The sequence below is a fragment of the Rhinoderma darwinii genome (genome assembly GCF_050947455.1).
Source record: "Rhinoderma darwinii isolate aRhiDar2 chromosome 2 unlocalized genomic scaffold, aRhiDar2.hap1 SUPER_2_unloc_44, whole genome shotgun sequence".
Classification (NCBI taxonomy): Eukaryota; Metazoa; Chordata; class Amphibia; order Anura; family Rhinodermatidae; genus Rhinoderma; species Rhinoderma darwinii.
This window is the reverse complement of record NW_027461712.1, coordinates 313,341-339,828: the sequence shown is the minus strand read 5'-3', so window position 1 is coordinate 339,828 and position 26,488 is coordinate 313,341. Positions and strand designations below refer to the sequence as shown.

General features: G+C 48.7%; 1 protein-coding gene and 1 pseudogene across 1 annotated transcript; both read right to left on the bottom strand.

Moving 5' to 3' along the window:
* The window catches only part of LOC142677663 (uncharacterized), a 255,835-nt pseudogene extending 229,693 nt beyond the window's left edge, over positions 1-26,142 (bottom strand).
* LOC142677660 (uncharacterized) lies at positions 12,195-26,030 on the bottom strand. Its single transcript, XM_075847274.1, has 5 exons — positions 25,942-26,030; positions 23,039-23,193; positions 20,544-20,723; positions 20,336-20,459; positions 12,195-15,021 (listed from the first exon to the last, which is right to left on the bottom strand). Exons 2-5 carry the CDS (start codon positions 23,159-23,161, stop codon positions 12,941-12,943), a joined length of 2,508 nt encoding a protein of 835 aa, XP_075703389.1. The 5' UTR covers positions 23,162-23,193; positions 25,942-26,030; the 3' UTR covers positions 12,195-12,940.
* Positions 26,143-26,488: the final 346 nt, after the last annotated feature.

Sequence of the window (26,488 nt, the reverse complement as noted above, 5' to 3'; positions counted from 1 at the left end):
TCCTCACCCTCCTCATCCTCCAGCCTCCTCCTCATCCTACAACCTCCTCATCCTCCAACCTTCTCATTCTCCAACCTCCTCCCTCCTCATCCTCCAACCTCCTCATCCTACAACCTCCTCCTCATCCTACAACCTCCTCATCCTCCAACCTCATCCTCCTCCTTCCAACCTCCTCCTCCAACCTCCTCATCTTCCAATCTCCTCATCCTCCTAATGAACACCTTATCATCCTCCAAACTCCTCATCCTTCAACCTACTCATCCTCCAACCTCCTCATCATAATCCTGCACTGTACTAGTTATATCTAGTCATAATAATCCTGTGCAGTAGGAGTAATACCCAGTCATAATCCTGTGCACTACTCGGAATATGCAGTCATAATCCTGCGCAGTACTAGTTACATTTAGTCATAATAATCCTGCGCAGTACTAGTTATACCCAGTCATAATACTGCACAGTACTAGTAATAATAATCCTGTGCAATACTAGTTATATCTAGTCATAATAATCCTGTGCAGTACTAGTTACACTACCGTTCAAAAGTTTAGGGTCACTTAGAAATTTCCTTATTTTTGAAAGAAAAGCCCAGTTTTTTTCAATGAAGATAACATGAAATGAATCAGAAATCCACTCTATACATTGTTAATGTGGTAAATGACTATTCTAGCTGCAAATGTCTGGTTTTTAATGCAATATCTACATAGGTGTATAGAGGCCCATTTCCAGCAACCATCACTCCAGTGTTCTAATGGTACATTGTGTTTGCTAACTTAGTTAGAAGGCTAATGGATGATTAGAAAACACTTGAAAACCCTTGTGCAATTATGTTAGCACCGCTGTAAACAATTTTGCTGTTTAGAGGAGCTATAAAACTGACCTTCCTTTGAGCTAGTTGAGAATCTGGAGCATTACATTTGTGGGTTCGATTAAACTCTCAAAATGGCTAGAAAAAGAGAGCTTTCATGTGACACTCGACAGTCTGTTCTTGTTCTTAGAAATGAAGGCTATTCCATTCGAGAAATTGCCAAGAAACTGAAGATTTCCTACAACGGTGTGTACTACTCCCTTCAGAGGACAGCACAAACAGGCTCTAACCAGAGTAGAAAGAAAAGTGGGAGGCCCCGCTACACAACTTAGCAACAAGACAAGTACATTAGAGTCTCTAGTGTGAGAAATAGACGCCTCACAGGTCCTCAACTGGCAGCTTAATTAAATAGTACCTGCAAAACGCCAGTGTCAACGTCTACAGTGAAGAGGCGACTCTGGGATGCCGGCCTTCAGGGCAGAGTGGCAAAGAAAATGCCATATCTGAGACTGGCTAATAAAAGGAAAAGATTAATATGGGCAAAAGCCCAGACATTGGACAGAGGAAGATTGGAAAAAAAGTGTTATGGACAGACGAATGGAAGTTTGAGGTGTTTGGATCACACAGAAGAACATTTGTGAGACGCAGAACAGCTGAAAAGATGCTGGAAGAGTGCCTGACGCCATCTGTCAAGCATGGTGGAGGTCACGTGATGGTCTGGGGTTGCTTTGGTACTGGTAAAGTGGGAGATTTGTACAAGGTAAAAGGGATTTTGAATAAGGAAGGCTATCACTCCATTTTGCAACGCCATTCCATACCCTGTGGACAGCGCTTGATTGGAGCCAATTTCATCCTACAACAGGACAATGACCCAAAGCACCTCCAAATGATGCAAGAACTATTTAGGCAAGAAGCCGGCAGCTGGTATTCTATCTGTAATGGAGTGGCCAGCGCAGTCACCAGATCTGAACCCCATAGAGCTGTTGTGGGAGGAGCTTGACCGTATGGTACGCAAGAAGTGCCCATCAAGCCAATCCAACTTGTGGGAGGGGAATTCTCTGCTGGGGACACAGCTCTTAATTGGCTCGGCACTCTGGTGTTCGAAAGACTCAGGACTTCATAGCTCGTCAGTATTGGTGGCCCACGCTGCCTAAGGATGTTGTGGACTATGTCTCTTCATGTACTAACAAATCTTCCCGCTCCAAACCTGCTGGTCTGCTCCTTCCACTGCTTGTTCTGGATGCCCCTTGGCAGCATATAGCTATGGACTTTATCACTGACCTTCCCGCCTCGGCTGGATGTACTACAATCTGGGTAATAGTGGATCATTACTCCAAGATGGCACATTTTATTCCACTAACTGGCCTCCTGTCTGCTCCTCGCCTGGCAAGCCTGCTTATTTCACACATCTTCCGGCTTCACGGACTCCCCCTACATATTGTCTCAGACCGGGGTGTACAGTTTACATCCAAGTTCTGGAGAGCCCTTTGCAACTTGCTGGACGATAAACTTCTCTTCCGCCTACCCCCCTCAGTCCAATGGTCAAGTGGAGGGGACCAACCAAATTTTAGATAATTATCTTCGCCACTTTGTTTCTGCCCAACACGACAATTGGGAGCAACTCCTGCCTTGGGCGGAATTCTCATACAGAAACCACACAAGTGAATCTACTACCTCGTCTCCCTTCTACATTGTGTACAGCCAGCATCCTCGAGTTCCTCTTTCTATGCCAGCCACAACTCAAGTACTGGTAGCTAACTCTTCATTTGGCTCTTTTGTTCAGATCTGGCAGTAAACTAAGGCTGTGATTCTCCAAGCAGTGGACCGCATGAAAAAGCATGCTCATAAAAGGAATATTGCCGCTCAATTCTCTCCTTGAGTCAAGGTCTGGCTATCCTCGAGAAACATTAGACTCAAGATGCCTTCTCACAAGTTTGCTCCTAGGTTCCTCGGTCCTACAGCGGATTAACCCAGTATCCTATAAACTTCGGTTGCCTCCTACTCTGAAGATTCCCAACTCGTTCCATGTATCCCTTCTTAAACCTGTGGTCCTGAACCACTACAGTAAAGCCCTAGGTCTGCAGTTGCTCCCAGTTGTTCTTCTGAGGTATTCGAGGTGAAGGAGATTCTGGACCGCAAGAGGGGAGGAGGAAGGACTTTCTATTTGGTGGACTGGAGAGGGTTTGGTCCTGAGGAGAGATCCTGGGAGCCAGAGGAGAACCTCAACGCCCCTATCCTCATTAAAAAAAAAATCCTCTGGGGGCGTGGCTTGGACATGGCGCTGACCAGACGTGCTGCTTGAGAGCTCCGTTCCTGCACTTCCCTAACCTGATCATAAGCACATTAATCAGCAACATTCTACTTACCTGTGGGTCAGGAAATCCAAGGCCTCCACGGGGACTCCTTATTGCACGAGGCAGATGTCTTCAGTGTCTTCAGCCGGCTCCATCCAGCGATTCCTCACCGACACTGCTGCTGGAACATCTTCTAAGATGGCGCCGCTGGAGGGGAGACGAGATGGAGCTGGGACTTCACTTCCAGAGGGGCTGTCATCTGCGGCCGGCGCTGCTGCTTCAGGTACCGACTGTACCTTCTCCTCGGTCTCTGGTTCCTCGGGGCTGTTTCCCTCCCTGCAGGCTGGGGTAGAGCCGAGCTCTTCTGGGGATGTCATGGCGCTGCCTGCTCGCCACGTGGTGCCGGTCATGGCGGCCAGGTCTCTCCTTCTTCCTCCTTTCCTGTGCTGGGGCCAGCATTGATGCCTTCTAACTCTCCCAGGGATTTGGCTGCTCGTCCCTCTTCTCATATAGGGGGTTCTGCTGTCCTAGGGGATGACTTGCAGGGCCTGAGACAACAGTTATCAGCATTGCCCACTAAACAGGACATGGAGCGTTATGTGCACCGTCTGGAGACGACATACAAATCAGAGATGCAATCTCTTACCACCAATCTCTCTCAATTGTCCGATCAAGTACAGCGGATGGAAGGCGATATTTCCGCTGTTACACAGCAGCAAGTTTCTCATGCCGACCGATTGGATCAACACTCCCATCAGATCCATGCTCTATTTAACCTTGCAGAGGATCATGAAAATCGGAATCGCTGTAATAATATTCGGCTTCGGGGCATCCCTGAGTATATCTCTCCGGGTCAACTCATCCCTGCTTTACAGTCACTGTTTAATGCATTACTAGGGCGCCCTGCTGATGATCCTCTGGAGCTGGATATGGCTCACAGGACTCTAGGCCCTCGTACCCCGGATCCAGATAGGCCTTGAGATGTTCTATGCCGTTTCCATTTCTTTTATCTCAAGGAGCAGATCATGAGGAAGGCCCGGGATAAAGGTGAAGTTTTATTACAGGGGGTCAAGATCCAGCTGCTATCTGATTTATCTAGGATGACTTTGGTCAAACGCAGAGTGCTACGTCCTTTGCTGGATGTATTGAGGGAACACGAGATCTCCTATTCCTGGGGTCACCCCTTTCAGCTGCAGGTTCACAGGGACGGGGCACTGTTGAGTGTTCGAGACCCAGGGTATGTTCCGGATTTCTGCTCTCCATTTGCCTAGAGTTTCTCTTCCTGATTGGCCTTATGTTCCCGTCCCGCCGCCGCGTCCACGATCATGCAGGCGAGGTCGTTCTCCTGCTTCTCCTATGAGGCATCATGATGGTCGTCCTGCTGATCCGATGTGAAACCTTCCAGATGTCTCCTTTGCGGCCTGCTGTCGGAGTTTAATTTCAAATGTTATTGTATTCATTATATGAGGCGACTGTCTCCTGAGTTTCATGTGGACATTACTGTTTATGTCTGCCTTTCTGTTCTAGGTGATTGCTGCTGGAGAACAGGTGGCTATTTGGGGGAGGTTGAATGCTGTCCATGCGATACAAACATGAATGTTTCTATTTTTCTTTATTACTAACTGCCTGCATGTGCATTTAAAGGGAATGTGTTGCCAGAAAAACATGTTTTTTTTTAAAAAATTAAACATTTAGTGTGTGGGTGATTAAACATTGTTCAAATTTTTTTTATTTTTTTGCACGAGTCCATGTAATATTATAAATTATTTCTAATTTATAATACTACCCATTTTTGGTCACTAGATGGAGCTGTTCCCAAAATTGCAGCATTGCAACATTGGGTTAAAAGCCCTCGCTCTAGTGAGCTCTCTGCATCCCCCCCTCCTTTATCCTGGCTAGTGCCTGGATAAACGAGGGGTTTGAAAGGTTTAACCTCCTACACTGTGTGTCGCCATTTTTTGAGGTAACCCACAGTGTAGTAGGTTTACATACAGTAGTAAACACACACAAACACTAACATACATTGAAATCTCTTACCTGCTCCTGCCGCCGCGGCTCCCTCCGGCCCGTCCGCTCCCTTTGCTGCCGCTGTTCCATGTGCACAAGTCCGGAAGCCGCGACCGGAAGTAGTAATATTACTGTCCGGCCGCGACTTCCGGTCCACAGGAAAATGGCGCCGGACAGCGCCAATTTCGAATAGGACTGTGTGGGAGCGGCGCATGCGCAGTTCCCACACAGACGCCGTACACGGCAGTCAATGGGACGGGAGCCGTTCGCAGTCCCTATGGGACTGTGGCTGCCGTGTTCCATGTCTGTGTGTGTCGTTAATCGACACACACAGAAATGGAACAAAAAATGGCAGCCCCCATAGGGAAGAAAAAGTGTAAAAATAAGAAACAGTAAAACACAAACACACAAATGAAAATAAACGTTTTTATTAAAGCACTAACATCTTTAACATATAAAAAAATTATTTGTGATGACACTGTTCCTTTAAGCTGACAATGAATGTATTCAGGGGTGCTCTCTGCTGGGGTCTCTTTAGGTTCCTACTTATACTGTATACCCTTGCTTAATTGTTTTGGGAGCTCACGCCAAGCACCTTGGTTTTCCTTTTTCTTATGTTATGTTTTTATTTGCTATGTAATATATTTGCTGGGTTGGGGGGTGCGGGGCACTGGCTAGACTGTATCCTGACACTTCTCCTCTTAGGGATTCACTGGTTGTATCCGGTGTATATTAGATTGTTTCTCCTTGATTAGATCAAGGAGTGGGTGATTGTTTTGCCTGTTTGTCTTTGTTGTCGAGTTTCCCTTCCTTGTCTGTCTTGTCCTTTTCTTCACTGCTTTAGCGCATTTCTTGGCTTGCTCGTCCTGCGTGCGGTGGTGATGGCACAGTTGAAAGTCTGTACCTTTAATGCTAGAGGGCTTAATGTCCCGGAAAAACGCTTGCAGATATTGTACAACATGCACAAAGAGCGCGTAAATATCTTGTTCTTACAGGAGACCCATTTTCAGGTGGGCCATACCCCACAGTTTACGAATCATTATTATCCAGTTTGGTTCCACAGTGCCAACCCGGAATCCAAGTCTAAGGGCGCTAGTATATGTATTCACAAGTCACTTTCTCATAAAGTCGTAGATGTCCTAGTTGACCCAGGTGGTCGGTATGTGTTTCTTAAATTGTCTATTCGGAATAAGCTGTTCACCTTGGCTAATTTGTACCCCAATCAGGATCAGGCTAGGGTATGCCGCTTGTATTTGAGGAAATTGGAGGAGTTCACGGAGGGAGTTTTAATTGTGGGCGGTGATTTTAACTTGACATTTGATTCCAGACTTGACACCTCCTCGGGCAGATCTGCTGTTCCTAAGTCGCACTTGGGGGCATTGAAGACTGTGATGCATTCCATGCAATTGATTGACGTGTGGAGGATTCTGCATCCTCAAGTAAGAGAGTATATGTACTTTTCCCCACTACACAACATGTACAGTCGGCTAGATGCCTTTCGTGTTAGCCACCATTTGCTTACCTGGCATCCTACTTCTGAGGTGGGCCCTATGGTTTGGTCAGATCATGCTCCCGTATTTTTATCCCTTACATTTCCTAACTCGGTACCCAATTTCCAGTCTTGGAAAATTAATGATAATCTACTGCGTGACTCAGTGTGTGTGTCTCAGCCCTTAAGGATTCAGTAACCGGCTTTGTTGAGGTTCAAGCGCATGACTCCACTCCCATTACAGTGGGAGGCGCTGAAATGTGTAGTTAGAGGTGTCCTGATACAACATGGGGCACGCTTAAAGCGGGAAAAAGGGGTAGCTATTGCGCGGCTCCTTACGCCGATACGGGAACTGGAATCCTGTCATAAACGCGTTCTTTCCTCACAGATTTTTTCGGAACTTGCTACAGCGAGAGAATCACTGCGTTCTCTAATGGATCAGTCACACGCTCGGTTCAGGGACCGGATGCGAAAGCATTCTTACGAATTTGCGGACAAATGTGGCAGGTCTCTGGCACGGATACTGCATCCTCGCACACAGGCGTCGTACATCCCTAAAATTACATCTCCCTCGGGCGGTGAGGTTCATGATCCGACGGGCATTACTGATTGCTTCAGACAATATTACTCGGACTTGTATAACCTTAAAGGCAATTTTCATGATATGCAGGCGGAGGCGTTGTGGGATAAAATAGACCGTTATGTGCACGACACTGCGTTGCTGTCCTTGGAAACGGAAGTGGAGCGTGCCATTGGAGACTCTCCCTTGGGCAAAAGTCCAGGATCCGATGGGTTTAATAACAAATTTTTCAAGACCTTTAATGATCAACTGGCTCCATTCTTGACGAAAGTTTTTAATTCCGTGTCTTCCTCTTGTCCCTTTGCATCCCAGTCCCTAGAGGCCCATATTACCCTTCTACCAAAACCAGGCAAGGATCCGACGTCGTGTGCCAATTTCCGGCCCATATCGTTGATAAATGTGGATGTCAAGATTTTTGCGAAGCTGCTTGCCTCTAGACTCTCGCCGTTATTGCCTGGCCTGATCACGGATGACCAGGTGGGGTTTGTACGTGGTAGAGAAGAACGGGATAACACTAATAAGACCCTTCTTTTAACATCATACTGCCAAACCCGTAAGATACCAATGTGTTTGCTATCGGTTGATTCCGAAAAGGCCTTTGACAGGGTGCATTGGGTGTTTTTCCGCAGTGTCCTGACGCAGGTTGGCCACTATGGTGGATAGGATTATGGCATTATACCATGGGCCTACGGCTCGTGTTCGAGTTAATGGTCTGTTATCTGACTCTTTGTCTATTACTAATGGCACAAGACAGGGGTGCCCACTTTCACCTCTACTATATGTTTTGGTCATGGAACACCTGGCCGTGGCACTGTGGAGCAACCCTAATATCAATGGCGTATGTGTAGGCGCACAACATCACAAACTGGCGCTTTATGCTGATGATCTCCTTGTGTACATTATGACTCCCATGATTTTCTTGCCATCTTTGACTGGGGAATTTGAGCGATTTGGTCATTTGAGTAATTTTAAAGTCAATTACTCTAAATCGGAGGCATTGAATATATCTCACGATACTACTCTAGCCGCTCATCTCGCTTGGGTCTTCCCGTTTAAGTGGCAATCTAAATCTCTACAATATTTGGGGGTGCATATCCCCACACAACAGTCGGATTTGTTTGCTTTGAATTACACGCCCATTTTGCAGCGTACCTTGAGGGATCTAGTATCGTATGGCGGGAACCGCATGTCATGGTTTGGGCGCATTAATGCGGTTAAAATGGATATTCTGCCCAAATTCCTATACATATTCCAGACCGTCCCTATTGTGGTACCAACGAGTTTCTTCCAAACCTTGCATAGGGCCATAACTAAATTTGTGTGGGGCTCCTCTAGGCCTCGTATTCGTTTTGCTGTCCTTAGTCGGCCAAAAGTGGAGGGGGGCTCGGGTTTGACGGACTTTAAACGCTACCATCAAGCTGCGGTTCTCATGCGATTGGTTGACTGGTTCCGCTCGGATGCGGGTAAGCAATGGGTGCGCATTGAGAAGGCTATGTCTCCCCTAGCACTGTCGTCCCTGCCTTGGTTGTCTGTTCTCCAGCGACCAACATCTTCTCTGCCTTTCCTCACACGTTAGTTTCTTGTAGTCTGGGAACGGATCATTGGTACGTTGGACCGTGTTCACCGTCCTGGTCCCTTGACTCCGCTTTTTGATGACCCCTCATTCCCTCCGGCGGTGGGTGTGGACACATTCCTCTGTTGGGAGAGACAGGATGGCGGATATCTGGCTAAGACTCTTACACCTGAAGGTGCAATTTTGTCACAGACTGTTGTCTCTGAGGCCTGCCCGGGGAGACGTCCAATATGGTGGTCCTATTTGCAGTTGCGTTCATACCTTTCCTCCATAGGAAATTGTCTTGTGTTGCTACAGGATAAGACTCCTCTGGAACACTACTTGTTGTTGACGTCTGCTCCTTCTCATGTGCTGTCCTATTTACATGGGATCCTCCTACATAAATACGCTTACTCTCAGTTGACATTCACTACAGCATGGGACGAGGAACTGGGGATTCGACATTGTGCAGAGAACTGGGGAACTTCTTTCTTCCTGGCACACAAGTTACCGACTTTGTGTTTCGCTCAGGAAAAAAATTATAAGATACTCACCAGATGGTACCGCTGTCCTGCCTTGCTGCATAGGATATTTCCTAATATATCTGCTGATTGTTGGAGGTGTGGGAAGGCTCCTGGAACTATGCTGCACATTTGGTGGGACTGTCCCAAGCTCCGTCTCTTTTGGGAAAAATTTTTTGATCTTGGTAACAAACTTTTTCATACTGAGGTTCAGCCTTCAGCCTCTATTGGCTTACTTTCCATGGTTCCTGGATCACTCCCACACCTCAAAAAGGGTGTCTTTCTGCATTTTTTGACCGCAGCGAGAACGGTAATCCCTCGTCATTGGAAGTCTAATACTGTGCCTTCTTTGAAGGAATGGGTAACAGAAGTGAACGGGATCATGAGGATGGAGGAGTTGATGTCCGCTGATCGGGGCAAATCTGAGCTCTTTGTCCGCACTTGGGCAGTATAGTCTGGATTCCGGGGTGGTACTGATCTGCCTCTCTGGACACAACTCAAAACTCTGGCCTCTTTTGAAACACTTCTATAGCCAACTTTGGGGTGCTATGTCCATATGTGTTTCCCTTTGTTGTCTTGTCTGTGTAGGTCTAAGTTTGAATGTACACCTTTACGTGCCAATCTTAACCACTTGTGGGGACTGGTTTCCCTAACTATTGCACTAATTCTACTGCACACATGGTATTGTTCTTCTCATTGCATCTCTTATTTAGTCTAAGGGTATGTTCACACGTGCACGTCCGTTACGGCTGAAATTACGGGGCTGTTTTCAGGAGAAAACGGCCCCGTCATTTCAGCCGTAACGGCATGTGCAGGCGCTTGAACGCCGCGTCCATTACGGACGTATTTGGCGCTGCTTTTCATTGGAGTCAGTGAATAACGGCTCCAATTACGTCCCAAGTGACAGGACACTTCTTTGGCGCGGGCGTCTATTTACGCGCCATCTTTTGACAGCGACGCGTAAATATACGCCTCGTGTGAACAGACAAACGTCAGCCCATTGCTTTCAATGGGCAGATGTTTGTCAACGCTTTCAAGCCGTAATTTCGAACGTAATTCCAGGCGTAAAACACCCCAATTACGTCCATAATTTGGCTGTGTGAACATACCCTAAATCTGCTGGTTGGGAGGCTACCTCCTAATACTGTTTCTATGTTTTTGTATTTTCCTATTTTATGCGATTTGAAGTTATTATATTGCACTGCGTGTAAGGTTTTGCACATTTTTGAAACATTTGTGTATGCTACGTTATATTTTCAAAAAAAAAATCTTTGATAAAGAAAAAAAATAAAAAAAAATTCCTCTTGCTCTGGACCCAAGAAAAGGCGACGTAAGGGAGAGGTGCACTGTTACGGCCGTGGCCTTCATTTACCTGCCTCCCGCAGATCCTCCTCATCCTGTCGGCACATGTGCCCACTCTGTCCTGTAGTAATCAGTAGAGGGCGCGCACTGGTTCCCGGCCTTAAAGGGCCAGCGCGCACATATGTAAATAATTATTCTCTGATCACCCTGAACTATAAAAAGGACCCTGCCCTTTTGATCCATGCTTGCGCATTGTTAGTTTATCCCATGTTAGTCTTTGCAAATGGTCCCTTAATGTTTTCATGTTCCCGTTGTTTCCCGTGCCCTGCTACCTGTATCCCGTGCGGTGTCCTTGTTACTGTTAAGTTAGTTTGAGTTGTGTCCTACTGCACCTGCTGTCATCTGCCACATCCAGCATCATCCGCCACATCTGGCGTAACCTGCTGCACTCGCCTCCATCTGTGCGAAAGCCTCAGCTACTGTCTGGACTACTTCAGGTACCCTTGTGCTGCATCTGGTATAGACTCTTGCATAGACTATGACTTGGCCAGCTGCCTCTCCGCTTGGCGGAGCGGCCTAGTGGGTCCACATACCCTGTGACCGTGACAGCAGTGTGGGTGGATTTAAGAATACAATACGAAGCCAGGTTCATGGCGACAATTCAGCTTCACTGTTTTAAAAAGTAAATGTCACAAACACCAATAACTGTACATGTGACTTGGATGCTATTGCAAAAGGGTACTCCACTTTTTCACTCTCACACACGCCTATCACGACAGGCTAACAATGAGCTAAACGTTCCCCAAAACCAGTCCACACCATATCACACATAATGCTGCCACCACTTGCTGTATTATACAGATAAGAGCCTCCTTGTAAAGGATCTCCCAGGCACAGCTTCTGGGTCAACGCCCATAGATAATCAGTCTGCACCTGCTTCTATGTCTGTGAGACTGACTCTATCTTCCACCACTCAGGTTCTCCCACTCCTAAGCCTGCCACCCTATCACAGCCTGGCCAGACGGAGCTAACTCCCGCCCTCTGTCTATTTATACCTGCCTTGCTTGTGATTCTTCTCGTTTGGTTTCCTGGCCCTGCTGCAGCTTCTTGTACTATTTGTCCTTGCTTCATATTGACCCCGGCTTGCTGACCAATCTCCTGCTCTGCGTTTGGCACCTCGTACTCTCCTGGTTTGACTCGGCTTGTTCACGTCTCTTGTTGCTCACGGTGTTGCCATGGGCAACTGCCCCTTTCTCCCCCTAGCTCTGTGTACCCGTGTCTGTTTGTCTGTTGTGCAATTATTGAGAGTAGGGACCGTCGCCCAGTTGTACCCCGTCGCCTAGGGCGGGTCGTTGCAAGTAGGCAGGGACTGAGTGGCGGGTAGATTAGGGCTCACTTGTCTGTCTCCCCACCCCCATCATTACACTCCTCCTAACGGAATCATGTCTCTGGAAGAGGACATCCTGATTATCAACTACAGTCAGGGAGATTTGCCTCTGGCATACGTTTAAAACACAACTCAGAACACCGAGTTCTTTTAAATATGGCATAGGGGATTGATTTTAAAAACAAATTTCCAAATATTAAATCCCCCAAAGACGGCTTTATCACAGTAAACAAGGCTCCTCATTACTTTTTTCTATACACAATACTTTATTATCATGGATCCCAGTCACAGCTGACCTCAGGTAAACATAATTTGGCTATTACAGCATTTCCCGCATTCTTAAAAATAATTTGGTTTCTTCTTTATGTGAATTCTCCGATGACTTTAAAAATTTGATTTAGTTGTGAAGCATTTGCCACATGTCATGGGGTTCGTTAGGTTAATACACGATCAACAGCGCCAGTGATGACAGGGCAACTCCAACAGGGTTTATTGCATCCAATGCTGACAGAACAAGTCGCCTTCACTGCAGGAACAACACACAGTCCACAAAATAAGGACATCCTCAGAGCGCCGGCCTCAGCTTCAACTCTCCTGAAGGTCTAAATCCAAAAGATCTCCATCCTCCCCAGGACAAGCCCTTATATACCCCTCAGGGAAGAACATCTTGACAGTTTCTAGTCACCATCATAATGACTTTAGTTTGTCTCTACTGTCTGTGAGTTGTGTCCTTTGTACTAGTATGTCTATTGCCACAGCCAGGAGGAGGACACAGTGGGGGAGATAATCGGAACTCTACCTGAGTGATGGTGGTGCCTCCTGATGACCTCCTGTGGAGACTGGACAATGAGGACACTTTATGACTTGTGGCTGCACCTCTGACTCATCTGATTGTCCATAGGCTGGAGACACGACATGTGGTACCGGATTACAGAATCATTCCTCTCTGCTGAGGGCTCACAATAATCCACACATAATGCACCATCACACCACATATAGACCATTAAACCAGATTCTCCCCTGTGTGACTTCTATGATGATCCCTAAGTTTGGCTTTAGTAATGAACCATTTCCCACATGCTGAACATGAATATGGTTTTTCTCCTGTGTGAGTTCTCTGATGATCCCGAAGTTTGGCTTTTGTCATAAAACATTTCCCACACACTGAACATGAATATGGCTTCTCTCCGGTGTGAATTCTCTCATGTAAAACGAGATGTGATTTAGTACCAAAGGACTTTCCACATATTGAACATGAATATGGCTTCTCTCCTGTGTGACTTCTTTTGTGTCTAAAAAGGCTTGATTTATCTGTAAAACATTTCCCACATTCTGAACATGAATATGGCTTCTCTCCTGTGTGACTTCTCTCATGTCTAAAAACGCTTGATTTATCTGTAAAACATTTCCCACATTCTGAGCATGAATATGGCTTCTCCCCTGTGTGACTTCTTTGATGATACCGAAGCTTGGATTTAGTAATAAAACATTTGCCACATTCTGAACATGGATATGGCTTCTCCCCTGTGTGGCTTCTTTCATGTATAACAAGATGTGATTTATCTGTAAAACATTTCCCACATTCTGAACATGAATATGGCTTCTCTCCTGTGTGACTTCTCTCATGTCTAAAAATGCTTGATTTATCTGTAAAACATTTCCCACATTCTGAGCATGAATATGGCTTCTCCCCTGTGTGACTTCTTTGATGATACCGAAGCTTGGATTTAGTAATAAAACATTTGCCACATTCTGAACATGGATATGGCTTCTCCCCTGTATGGCTTCTTTCATGTATAACAAGATATGATTTATTTGTAAAACAATTCCCACATTCTGAGCAGGAATATGGCTTCTCTCCTGTGTGACTTCTTTTGTGTCTAACAAGAGTTGATTTATTTGTAAAACATTTCCCACATTCTGAGCAGGAATATGGCTTCTCTCCTGTGTGACTTCTTTTGTGTCTAACAAGAGTTGATTTATTTGTAAAACATTTCCCACATTCTGAACATGAATATGGCTTCTCCCCTGTGTGACTTCTTTGATGATACCGAAGCTGGGATTTAGTAATAAAACATTTCCCACATTCTGTACATGAAAATTGCTTTTCCCCAGTATGAATTTTCTCATGTGTAACAAGATTTGATTTTTTTAAAAAACATTTTCCACATTCTGAACATGAATATGGCTTCTCTCCTGTGTGAATTCTCTCATGTTTAACAAGATGAGATTTATATGTAAAACATTTTCCACATAGTGGACAGGAGTACAGCTTCTCCCCTGTATGAGTTCTCTGATGATCCCTAAGTTTGGGCTTAGCAACAAAAGATTTCCCACATTCTGAGCAGGAATATGGCTTCTCTCCTGTGTGACTTCTTTTGTGTCTAACAAGAGTTGATTTATTTGTAAAAGATTTCCCACATTCTGAACATGAATATGGCTTCTCTCCTGTGTGACTTCTCTCATGGCTAAAAAGGCTTGATTGTTCTGTAAAACATTTCCCACATAGTGAGCATGAATACGGCTTCTCCCCTGTATGAGTTCTTTGATGATACCGAAGCTGGGATTTAGTAATAAAACATTTCCCACATTCTGTACATGAAAATTGCTTTTCCCCAGTATGAATTTTCTCATGTGTAACAAGATTTGATTTTTTTAAAAAACATTTCCCACATTCTGAACATGAATATGGCTTCTCTCCTGTGTGACTTTTCTCATGTGTAACAAGAATTGATTTATGCATAAAACATTTCCCGCATAGTGGACAGGAGTATGGCTTCTCTCCTGTGTGAGTTCTTCTGTGTGCAAAAAGATGTGAGCTTTTTGTAAAGCGTTTTCCACATTCATCACATAGAAAATTTTGAGCCCTTTTTTTACTTGTACTTGTGGTAACAACCTGTGATTGGTCAGGAGATGAATCCTCATAATTAGCGGGATTATATAATCGATCTTTACTATATAGTCCTGGATGTATATTAAGGGTACTGAGGCTCTCTCTTGACGATTGCTGCCGGATATCTTCATCTTCTACTTTATAATTTAGTGGTAACATGACTATTCCCGCAAAGCACTTTTTTGGATTTTCTGTTAGGATTAAAAACAGATCATATTAATTTTTTAAACCATATATTAGACAAATGTATAACATTCCTAATAGGCTGGTAACACACACATGCAGTTTGCGTGAAAGCCAGAAGTGGATCCTGCAGAAGAGAGAAATTTAAGCCCTAACGTTACGTTTCTCACTCCTTTCAAAACAACTCTTGGCTTTGGTTTTAAAAAAAAAAAAAAAAAGCATCAACACTGCCAAAAACACTGCATGTGTGATTCCCGCCTTATACAGCTTTGTAGAACACTTTAAAATGTATGAATGACAAAGTGCAGGATTCTCTTCTACAATCTGTGACACTTATTACATAAACTTAGACTTGATAAAAACTCCAAAATATGAAAAGAACAACCGTGTCTGGCAAGGACGCCTGTCCTCTGCGGACTCACGTGGCCTTACATTACCCTATTGGGCATCACAAGAACTTAAAGGGAACCGGTCACCAGCATTTCACCTATTGAACTTTACTTATCCCTCATTGGCCGCTGCTATCACAAGTTAATTGCCGTTATCCCCGCTCCTAAACCCCTCCTCAGACTGTAAATAACGGTCTTCAAACATTTTGCACCATTTTTCATAATAATCCAGTGTCCCGTTGTTCGCACACACCAGAGGAGGACATCAATGCACAAGCATGGGATATTGTGTGCTTGAGGAAGGCAAGGAGCTGTCAATCAAAAGTAAGGAGGCGGGGTTACCTCGGAAAGACACGAGGAATGAAGATATGAGTCTTTTCAAATGAAGATTTGACTCTTATGCTCATTTGCATACTGTGTGGAAACACTAAAAAAACTGAATACTAAAGCTACAGAGCCGACTGAAGACAATTACAGGTTATATAGAAATGATTTTTCACCTTCTACCACCAGGTATTGCTGGTTTACTAGGTGAAATGCTGGTGACAGGTCCCATTTAACACTGTTATTGATAATCTAATCATCGCCGCAGTTCACCGTAAATAAGAGACAAAACTGACATCTCAGGCTGAACTCATGGAAATGGTCTATATAGCCCAATGGCAGCTCAGCCACCAGATCTCAGGGTTCTAGAGCATCTTTAGGATGTAGTGAAATAATTAGAATCTGTAATAACAGCTTCCAGTAACTTGTTGAATCCATTCTTCTAAGAATCAGCCTGTTCTAAGGGTAAAGAGGCTCCTATCAAGTGCTAAAAAGGTGGCCCTAATGCCGTGGCCCCTGAGTGCAGATCATCATCACTGGGACGTCCTTGTATGTGCAATAATTACATGTGAAATAACCGCTTCCTAACAATCATGGACCTGGAAGATTGATTTTATTCAACTTTTGGTTAATAAAATAAACAAAAAAATATATACATTTTAAAGCCAAAATAACATGTGCAGGTGTTGATGCATTTTTTTTTTTTTTGCCAGAATCAGGTATGTATTCAAAGAAATAGTAAAAATATATAAAACTAAGGGCCTCCTGCTGGATCCACTTCTGGCTTTGGGTCAAAAAAAACTGCAGGAGTTTTTCCAGCCTAAAAGTTTCTTATCTGGTTGACTATAAGGGTATGTGCACACACACTAATTACATCCGTAATTGACGGACGTATTTCGGCCGCAAGTCCCGGACCGAACACAGTGCAGGGAGCCGGGCTCCTAGCATCATAGTTATGTACGATGCTAGGAGTCCCTGCCTCGCTGCAAGACAACTGTCTCGTACTGAAAACATGATTACAGTACGGGACAGTTGTCCTGCAGCGAGGCAGGGACTCCTAGCATCGTACAGAAGTATGATGCTAGGAGCCCGGCTCCCTGCACTGTGTTCGGTCCGGGACTTGCGGCCGAAATACGTCCGTCAATTATGGACGTAATTAGTGTGTGTGCACATAGCCTAAGCCTCTGTATATAAACGTCGAGCGGTCTAGACCCTTAAACCCACGCCATGGTAAATCTACATAGTATATCTAAAGCTGAATATCGCATCCTGGAGAGGAGAAAGAACTGGATTTAACCATTCAATGAGCGCGATGTATAGAATAGAGAAATCGGTGGGATGTCCGTAGTAGGAGGCCGCGATTGGTGAGACCCAGCACAGCCCCGACAAACACTTTAAAGAGGCTCTGTCACCAGATTTTGCAGCCCCTATCTGCTATTGCAACGTAACGTTTTTATTTTTAAAAAACGAGCATTTTTGGCCAAGTTATGACCATTTTCGTATTTATGCAAATGAGGCTTGCAAAAGTACAACTGGGCGTGTTGAAAAGTAAAAGTACAACTGGGCGTGTATTATGTGCGTACATCGGGGGCGTGTTTACTACTTTTACTAGCTGGGCGTTGTGTATAGAAGTATCATCCACTTCTCTTCACAACGCCCAGCTTCTGGCAGTGCAGACACAGCGTGTTCTCGAGAGATCACGCTGTGACGTCACTCACAGGTCCTGCATCGTGTCAGACGAGCGAGGACACATCGGCACCAGAGGCTACAGATGATTCTGCAGCAGCATCGGCGTTTGCAGGTAAGTCGATGTAGCTACTTACCTGCAAATGCTGATGCTGCTGCAGAATCAACTGTAGCCTCTGGTGCCGACACGATGCAGGACCTGTGAGTGACGACACAGCGTGATCTGCCAGAAGCTGGGCGTTCTGAAGAGAAGTGGATGATACTTCTCATCAGAGCACCCAGCTAGTAAAAGTATTAAAAACGTCCCGATGTACGCACCTAATACACACCCACTTGGACTTTTGCAAGCCTCATTTGCATAACTACAAAAATGGTCATAACTTGGCCAAAAATGCTCGTTTGTTAACAAAATAAAAACGTTACTGTAATCTACATTGCAGCGCCGATCACAGGCAATAGCAGATAGGGGCTGCAAAATCTGGTGACAGAGCCTCTTTAACATGGATGAATTGTGCAGCCCCAGTTAGTGGAAACAACTAAATAATAAAGTCCTCTGAAGATCTGTCCTGACATTGCAGGGACAATCCATAACAAAAAGAAATATGTAATAATAAAATAGAAGATGCACATAAATTACACCGGGGGAATAGAAATTTAATATATCAAAGTTTACGGTAGACAACGAGTATCACAAATAAGAAGTCTGTTTAGGGGTAAGGCTTTTTTTCTGGTAATATTGGGCTCGAAAGTAAAAAAAAAAAAGCATATTTCATAACAAGGAAAAATAACAGGTTAACTTTATTCTGTGGGTCGGTAAAGATGCGGCGACACCAAGTTTGGGTTGTTTTTCTTGTGCTTTACCTGTTTAAAGGAGAATTCCCAATTTAGACATTTATGCTTATAATGCCTGATAGATGCGGGGCAAACGTCCCTCCGACGGACGCGGGGCGAACGTCCCTCCGACGGAGGCCGGGTGAATGTATACAGATAATATACGGTCAGTATGAGAGCGGTGACTGCTGTATACAGATAATACTTGTACGGTTGTAGCGATCTGTATACATCATGTAATGTAGCGGCCAATTAAAGAGATATTAGCAATAAATAGGAGAATATCTACCCCCCCCCTCCCCCTCACTGACCTCGGCAATCAGCGCATTGTACCCCATGACACGCAGGTCAGACCCTTAATATAACCTGGAGAAACGATGACATCAAGGGATAAATGGAGACGCCGGAGACAATCATAGGACCGAAATAAAAGGGACCAATCTCGGAGATCAGTGCGGTGACCAGACCCAGGGGAACGGTCATTACGGCACAAAGGACGTGACAAAAAACGAGCCAATAGGGTACAAGCATCAAAATGCCCATGACTACAATTCAAGACTCCGCCCACTGAAGGACGACTCATACACACCTCCCCACTGATTGGCTGTCTGATGTCCGACCCCCTGGAATGGGCGGGTAATTGTGGCAAACAAAACCCGCGAGATCTTTGCGTTTGCTGCCAAACACTAAACCCGCTGAGCGCAACGCTGCACGTCTCCGATGAGGAGCAAGAAACTATAGGAGAGGATGGGGAGGTCCGGCGGTAATGGGGTCGCTCTTTTCAGAAGGGGTGTCCGGTAGGATTGCCCCACACGGGGCTGGATGGGTTTAGTTATAGGGGTACACATAGCACCTCTGTGCGATCCTCACAAAATATACGGACCCAATAATCAGAAGAAAATCAAAGGGTACCCGACCCCAATAGTTAATGTAAAAAAGACATTCACGTTGTGTCCATGTGTGAAAATCAACGAGACGTTCGTTATCCCGCGTTATATCCGCTCATTACAGGCGACGATTCACAATTACTCCCTCCTGGTCTGAACACAGTCTGAGAAACGATAAGGAATGACGGGACGCGGCCGCTGCGCTGAACCGTGGACGTCACTAGACAAGGAACTAAACATCCAATAGAGAAAGAGAAGAAGAGGAACCTCCGAAATAATAAAACACGGCATCATGTGACCTATATGAACCATTCTCATACTGACTGTGTAGTACAACCCTATGGCGGCACCTATGGATCACGGATATAATCAGACGAGTGGTTACAGGCAGGTCGGAGACCATACAAATGTCAAGGTAAAGTTGTCGCCACCACCAATGAGGTATAAATACGGGAGCGTACGGAACATCTTATATACGTGCTCGGGATGGTCACAGGGATGGACACAAGTCATGGCTTCAAATTTCAGAGAATTGAATAAAATATTTTCTCAAATGCTTTTCAGAGGCGGCCATGAAAGTGAAGCCCTCGTTGAGTCCATCAGGCTGAGACTGCCACAGGCTTCTTCTGGTTTCCGTCTACGATCTACATTGTCACCTCACGGGCCAAGTATGACCTGGGTGACACCCCAAAATATGCAGTGTTTTGGTCTCCCCATGGTGCACAGACCTCCCGTGGCTCCATAGTGGCGCGTCCTCTCGATTATCAGATGTTTGGTCTTCTAAATGATGGAGACTTTAGACAACGTTAATTTCTGGGCATGAACATTTCGCAATATTCCCAATTCCACTACTCGGACAATAGATGAACTGTATAGAGCACCTGCCATCAAGAGGATCTATCAACTTCTTCATTTTACACATCAAATGGCAGAAAGAGCATCGCCCGGAAGGATGAAAGCCCATAATGGGAGAGTGAAGACCCGTGCTCTGTGATATACATTATAATGACGGTGGACAAGGAACTCACCAGACCCATGTCAGGGACCTACAAAATATTCATGTCAAGAGATGGCCCTGGTCCATGTAAACTCGTCATATGCTGTTCCCACATGACCGTGCTAAGACTTCATCATGGATGCCAGTGCCAGCCTGTGCACACTGTAATGGGTATGAAGTCTAGTAATATACATAGGTCTGCTCTTACCGGGTGATGTGAGGGGCTGGTAGTCCTCCATCATGACCTCCTCGTACAGATCCTTGTGTTCTTCTACATACTCCCACTCCTCCATGGAGAAATAGACAGCGATGTCCTGACACCTTATAGGAACCTGACACACACAATGATACACTCATTACCCAGACTACTCCAGTACCGATACTGTATAATTTCCCAGCATTCCCAGCAGCGTCACCTCTCCAGTCAGCAGCTCCGCCATCTTGTGGAGAAGTTCTAGGATCTTCTGCTTATTGTTCCTCTCATGTATCCGGGAGTGAGGAGCGGGCTCTATGATGGGGCTCCGGCTCCATCCTCCTGACTCATGACTGCTGGGGGCCACACAGTCCCCCGATGTTTTCTTCACTATTGTGTAGTCCTGTGTATGGAGAGAGACACTTTAAGGGTCTGTCAGCAAATATCACTCCTTAAAACATCTGACCGTTATATAAAGACAAGTATAGAAGTGTAAAGACACCAGGGGGGATGGTCTAAAGGTTCAGTGACCGAATAAAACCCATTGTGATTCCTCCAGAGCCGTGATCGCAAGTGTCCAGGACCCTGCACCGAATACCCCACCCCCTGCTCTAAATTACAGATATAGCGGTGTCCTGGTTCCTGCCGTCATCTTCTATGTTTCTATATTGAGGTCAGACTAGTGGTAGAAATACTCGTCTCCAGGACAGACTCCGGACATGTGATTCTCCTGGTTCCGGTGGTCCTTCTCCTCCTGGTCCCTGTGGTTCTCCTCCTCCCGGTTCCTGTGCTCCTTCTCCTCCTCCTCCTCCCCCCGGTTCCTGTGCTCCTTCTCCTCCTCCCAGTTCCTGTGCTCCTTCTCTTCCTCCTCCTCCCGGTTCCTGTGCTCCTTCTCCTCCTCCCGGTTCCTGTGCTCCTTCTCCTTCTCTTCCCGGTTCCTGTGCTCCTTCTCCTCCTCCCGGTTCCTGTGCTCCTTCTCCTCCTCCCGGTTCCTGTGCTCCTTCTCCTCCCGGTTCCTGTGCTCCTTCTCCTCCTCCTCCAGGTTCCTGTGCTCCTTCTCCTCCTCCTCCAGGTTCCTGAGCTCCTTCTCTTCCTCCCGGTTCCTGTGCTCCTTCTCCTCCTCCCGGTTCCTGTGCTCCTTCTCCCGGTTCCTGTGCTCCTTCTCCTCCTCCCGGTTCCTGTGCTCCTTCTCCTCCTCCCGGTTCCTGTGCTCCTTCTCCTCCTCCCGGTGCTCCTTCTCCCGGTTCCTGTGCTCCTTCTCCCGGTTCCTGTGCTCCTTCTCCTCCCGGTTCCTGTGCTCCTTCTCCTCCCGGTTCCTGTGCTCCTTCTCCTCCTCCCGGTTCCTGTGCTCCTTCTCCTCCTCCCGGTTCCTGTGCTCCTTCTCCTCCTCCTCCTCCTCCCGGTTCCTGTGCTCCTTCTCCTCCTCCTCCTCCTCCCGGTTCCTGTGCTCCTTCTCCTCCTCCTCCCGGTTCCTGTGCTCCTTCTCCTCCTCCTCCTCCTCCCGGTTCCTGTGCTCCTTCTCCTCCCGGTTCCTGTGCTCCTCCTCCTCCCGGTTCCTGTGCTCCTTCTCCTCCTCCTCCCGGTTCCTGTGCTCCTTCTCCTCCTCCTCCCGGTTCCTGTGCTCCTTCTCCTCCTCCTCCTCCTCCCCGTTCCTGTGCTCCTTCTCCTCCTCCTCCTCCCGGTTCCTGTGCTCCTTCTCCTCCTCCTCCTCCCGGTTCCTGTGCTCCTTCTCCTCCTCCTCCTCCCGGTTCCTGCGCTCCTCCTCCTCCCGATTCCTGCGCTCCTTCTCCTCCCGGTTCCTGCGCTCCTTCTCCTCCTCCTCCCGGTTCCTGCGCTCCTGCGCTCCTCCTCCTCCCGGTTCCTGCGCTCCTCCTCCTCCCGGTTCCTGCGCTCCTCCTCCTCCCGGTTCCCGCGCTCCTCCTCCTCCCGGTTCCCGCGCTCCTCCTCCTCCCGGTTCCCGCGCTCCTCCTCCTCCCGGTTCCCGCGCTCCTCCTCCTCCCGGTTCCCGCGCTCCTTCGCTCCTCCTCCTCCCGGTTCCCGCGCTCCTCCTCCTCCCGGTTCCCGCGCTCCTCCTCCTCCCGGTTCCCGCGCTCCTCCTCCTCCCGGTTCCCGCGCTCCTTCTCCTCCCGGTTCCCGCGCTCCTTCTCCTCCCGGTTCCTGTGCTCCTTCTCCTCCCGGTTCCTGTGCTCCTTCTCCTCCTCCTCCCGGTTCCTGTGCTCCCTCTCCCGGTTCCTGTGCTCCTTCTCCCGGTTCCTGTGCTCCTTCTCCTCCCGGTCCCTGTGCTCCTTCTCCTCCCGGTCCCTGTGCTCCTTCTCCTCCCGGTCCCTGTGCTCCTTCTCCTCCTCCTCCCGGTTCCTGTGCTCCCTCTCCCGGTTCCTGTGCTCCTTCTCCTCCTCCTCCCGGTCCCTGTGGTCCTTCTCCTCCCGGTCCCTGTGGTCCTTCTCCTCCCGGTCCCTGTGGTCCTTCTCCTCCCGGTCCCTGTGGTCCTTCTCCTCCCGGTCCCTGTGGTCCTTCTCCTCCTGATTACAACGTGACTACTTACTATTCTCATTACTCTACATTACCATGACACATAACGGACCATATTGCTGGCTGACCTTCACTTCTTCCCGTTACTTGGAAGGTCTCGTAGATGGTATACAGGACACTGGCTTCTTCCTCCTACGTGTGACTTGTTACATAATACAATAAAGAACATAGAAATATAGAAACGTTTACCTCTCCGCTCAGCAGGTAGATGATCTCCAGGGTGAAGTTTAATATTCTTGTGGTCACCTCATTGCTGTCCTTGTCCATTGCTGGTGGGTCATTCAGGACAAGGAACGTTCTGGATGAGAACATGGATCCTCTGGAGGTTGTAGTACTGCAGGCGGCTATATGAGAAGAGGAGAGAATCACACAGAGGACGACATCATGTGTGAAATACAGAACATCACTTATTGAGAGAAACCGGTTCTCCGAGCCTCCAAAACATGGAATAAAGGGGCATGACCGGCTGTCATGTCCGTGGCTGCGGGCTGTCAGCTTCGTTCCTCCCGACAGCAGCAGCCACGAGTCGGCGAGCGCTGGCCCCAGTCTCCTCCTCAGGAGAAGCCAGTGCTCGTGCTACTCACCAATGCCGGATCCCAGATCTCGTTCCTGACCTCTGACCTGTGAGTACTCTGGACTATAAGAGGGATCCAGCCCGCTAGTTCTATGCCTGAGCTTTGTTGTTGTATCCCTAGTCTGTCTTGCAAATGGCCCCCTATTGTTTCCTGTTTCTGTTCCTGTATCCTGATCTAGTGCCGTGCTTGCTGTATTCTACGCCTGACCTGCCTCTCCACACCTGTCGTCCACCTGCTGCCAAGTTCCTGCCTCGCTACTATCTGTGCTGCCACAGGTACCCTATACCAACTATAGACTTTGACCTGCGTCCTGTCGGCCAGCTGCCTTACCGCCAAGACGGGTCTGCCCAGGGGTCCACGAAGCCCTCGTGACACCGGCACCGACAACACCTTTGTGGAGAACAGAGTCCCGTGACCCCATACCCGCCTGGTGAGGTGGTCGCCACAACTAGATGGAGTATGTGCGGCACAATTCAATTCCATGGTAGTTACAGAAACAGACAATAAAGACCTGACTCATGACGGATACCGGGGAGGTAAACATACTGCAGAATAAATATATAGATGGTAGAAGTGTCTCCACATCATTATATATTGATGTTTATCTCCCCCTCGTAATCTTCTCATGGATTCAGTGTCAGGGTAATAGTGGCCAATGTAACCGGATCATCCGAAACCGTACGAATGCAACAGACAGCATAGAAACAATGGATAAAATGTCAGAACGTTCTACAGCAGAACAACGTCCCATCTATCTACTAGAAAATACATAGAAAAGGAGAATCCCTACAGAAGAAAAAATAGTACATAGAAAAGGAGAATCCCTACAGGACACGTCATAATACATAGAAAAGAAGAATCCACACAGAGCAGACCCCTAAATACCCCCCCCCCACAGAGCAGGCCCCCAAATACCCCCCACACACAGAGCAGACCCCCCCCCCTCCACACAGAGCAGCCCCCCCCCCCTCCACGCAGAGCAGGCCCCCCCCCCCCTCCACACAGAGGAGCCCCCCCCCCCTCCACACAGAGGAGCCCCCCCCCCCTCCACACAGAGGAGCCCCCCCCCCTCCACACAGAGGAGCCCCCCCCCTCCACACAGAGCAGCCCCCCCCCCCCTCCACACAGAGCAGCCCCCCCCCCCTCCACACAGAGCAGCCCCCCCCCCCCCTCCACACAGAGGAGCCCCCCCCTCCACACAGAGGAGCCCCCCCCCTCCACACAGAGGAGCCCCCCCCCCTCCACACAGAGGAGCCCCCCCCCCCCTCCACACAGAGGAGCCCCCCCCCCTCCACACAGAGGGGCCCCCCCCCCTCCTCCACACAGAGCGGCCCCCCCCCCCTCCACACAGAGCAGCCCCCCCCCCCTCCACACAGAGCAGCCCCCCCCCTCCACACAGAGCAGACCCGCCCCCTCCACACAGAGCAGACCCGCCCCCTCCACACAGAGCAGCCCCCCCCCCCCTCCACACAGAGCAGCCCCCCCCCCCCCTCCACACAGAGGAGCCCCCCCCTCCACACAGAGGAGCCCCCCCCCCTCCACACAGAGGAGCCCCCCCCCCCCTCCACACAGAGGAGCCCCCCCCCCCTCCACACAGAGGAGCCCCCCCCCCTCCACACAGAGGAGCCCCCCCCCCTCCACACAGAGGGGCCCCCCCCCCTCCTCCACACAGAGCGGCCCCCCCCCCCTCCACACAGAGCAGCCCCCCCCCTCCACACAGAGCAGCCCCCCCCCTCCACACAGAGCAGACCCGCCCCCTCCACACAGAGCAGCCCCCCCCCCTCCACACAGAGCAGCCCCCCCCCCTCCACACAGAGCAGACCCCCCCTCCACACAGAGCAGCCCCCCCCCTCCACACAGAGGAGCCCCCCCCCCTCCACACAGAGGAGCCCCCCCCCCCCTCCACACAGAGGAGCCCCCCCCCCTCCACACAGAGCAGCCCCCCCCCCCCTCCACACAGAGGAGCCCCCCCCCCCTCCACACAGAGCAGCCCCCCCCCCCTCCACACAGAGCAGCCCCCCCCCCCTCCACACAGAGCAGCCCCCCCCCCCTCCACACAGAGCAGCCCCCCCCCCCTCCACACAGAGCAGCCCCCCCCCCCCCTCCACACAGAGGAGCCCCCCCCCCCCCCTCCACACAGAGGAGCCCCCCCCCCCCTCCACACAGAGGAGCCCCCCCCCCCCCTCCACACAGAGGAGCCCCCCCCCCCTCCACACAGAGCAGCCCCCCCCCCTCCACACAGAGCAGACCCCCCCCCTCCACACAGAGCAGCCCCCCCCCCCCCCTCCACACAGAGCAGCCCCCCCCCCCTCCACACAGAGCAGCCCCCCCCCCCCTCCACACAGAGCAGCCCCCCCCCCCCTCCACACAGAGCAGCCCCCCCCCCCTCCACACAGAGCAGCCCCCTCCACACAGAGCAGCCCCCCCCCTCCACACAGAGCAGCCCCCCCCCCTCCACACAGAGCAGCCCCCCCCTCCACACAGAGCATGTATAATAACCACGTGACGTCACCTTACCTTACACCGCGCGTCTTCTTATTACACGTCTCCCGCAAATAATGTAAGTCCGGAATGTAGCAGCATATATATATATATATACCCTCCGTATACACCGCTCTGAATGACGGGAAATCCTCTACTGACTGATAACAGAGAGAACAGCAGCGACCACCAGTCATACACCGACCAGGACCTGCCGTGTATCTGTAATATCACTATATCTGAAGGACCTGAGATGACGTCACCATCATGTGATCACAACGGGAGGGGGCGGAGCCCAGCAGTGCAGCACAGAAGAGGTGGATAAAGTAGCTGTGATTACGTCACTATCATGTGATCTGTTCCTGAGGGGGCGGAGCCCAGCAGAACAGAAGAGGTGGATGAAGAATCTGTGATTACGTCACTATCATGTGATCAGAACTGGAAGGGGCGGAGCTCAGACGTGAAGAGAAGTGGCGGATGGGATGACGTCACCGTCATGTGATCAGAACCTGAGGGGCGGTGTTTATATAGAGGAGTAACGTCACGTGTGAGATTTGGAAACCTGGACATGCTGGGAGTTGTA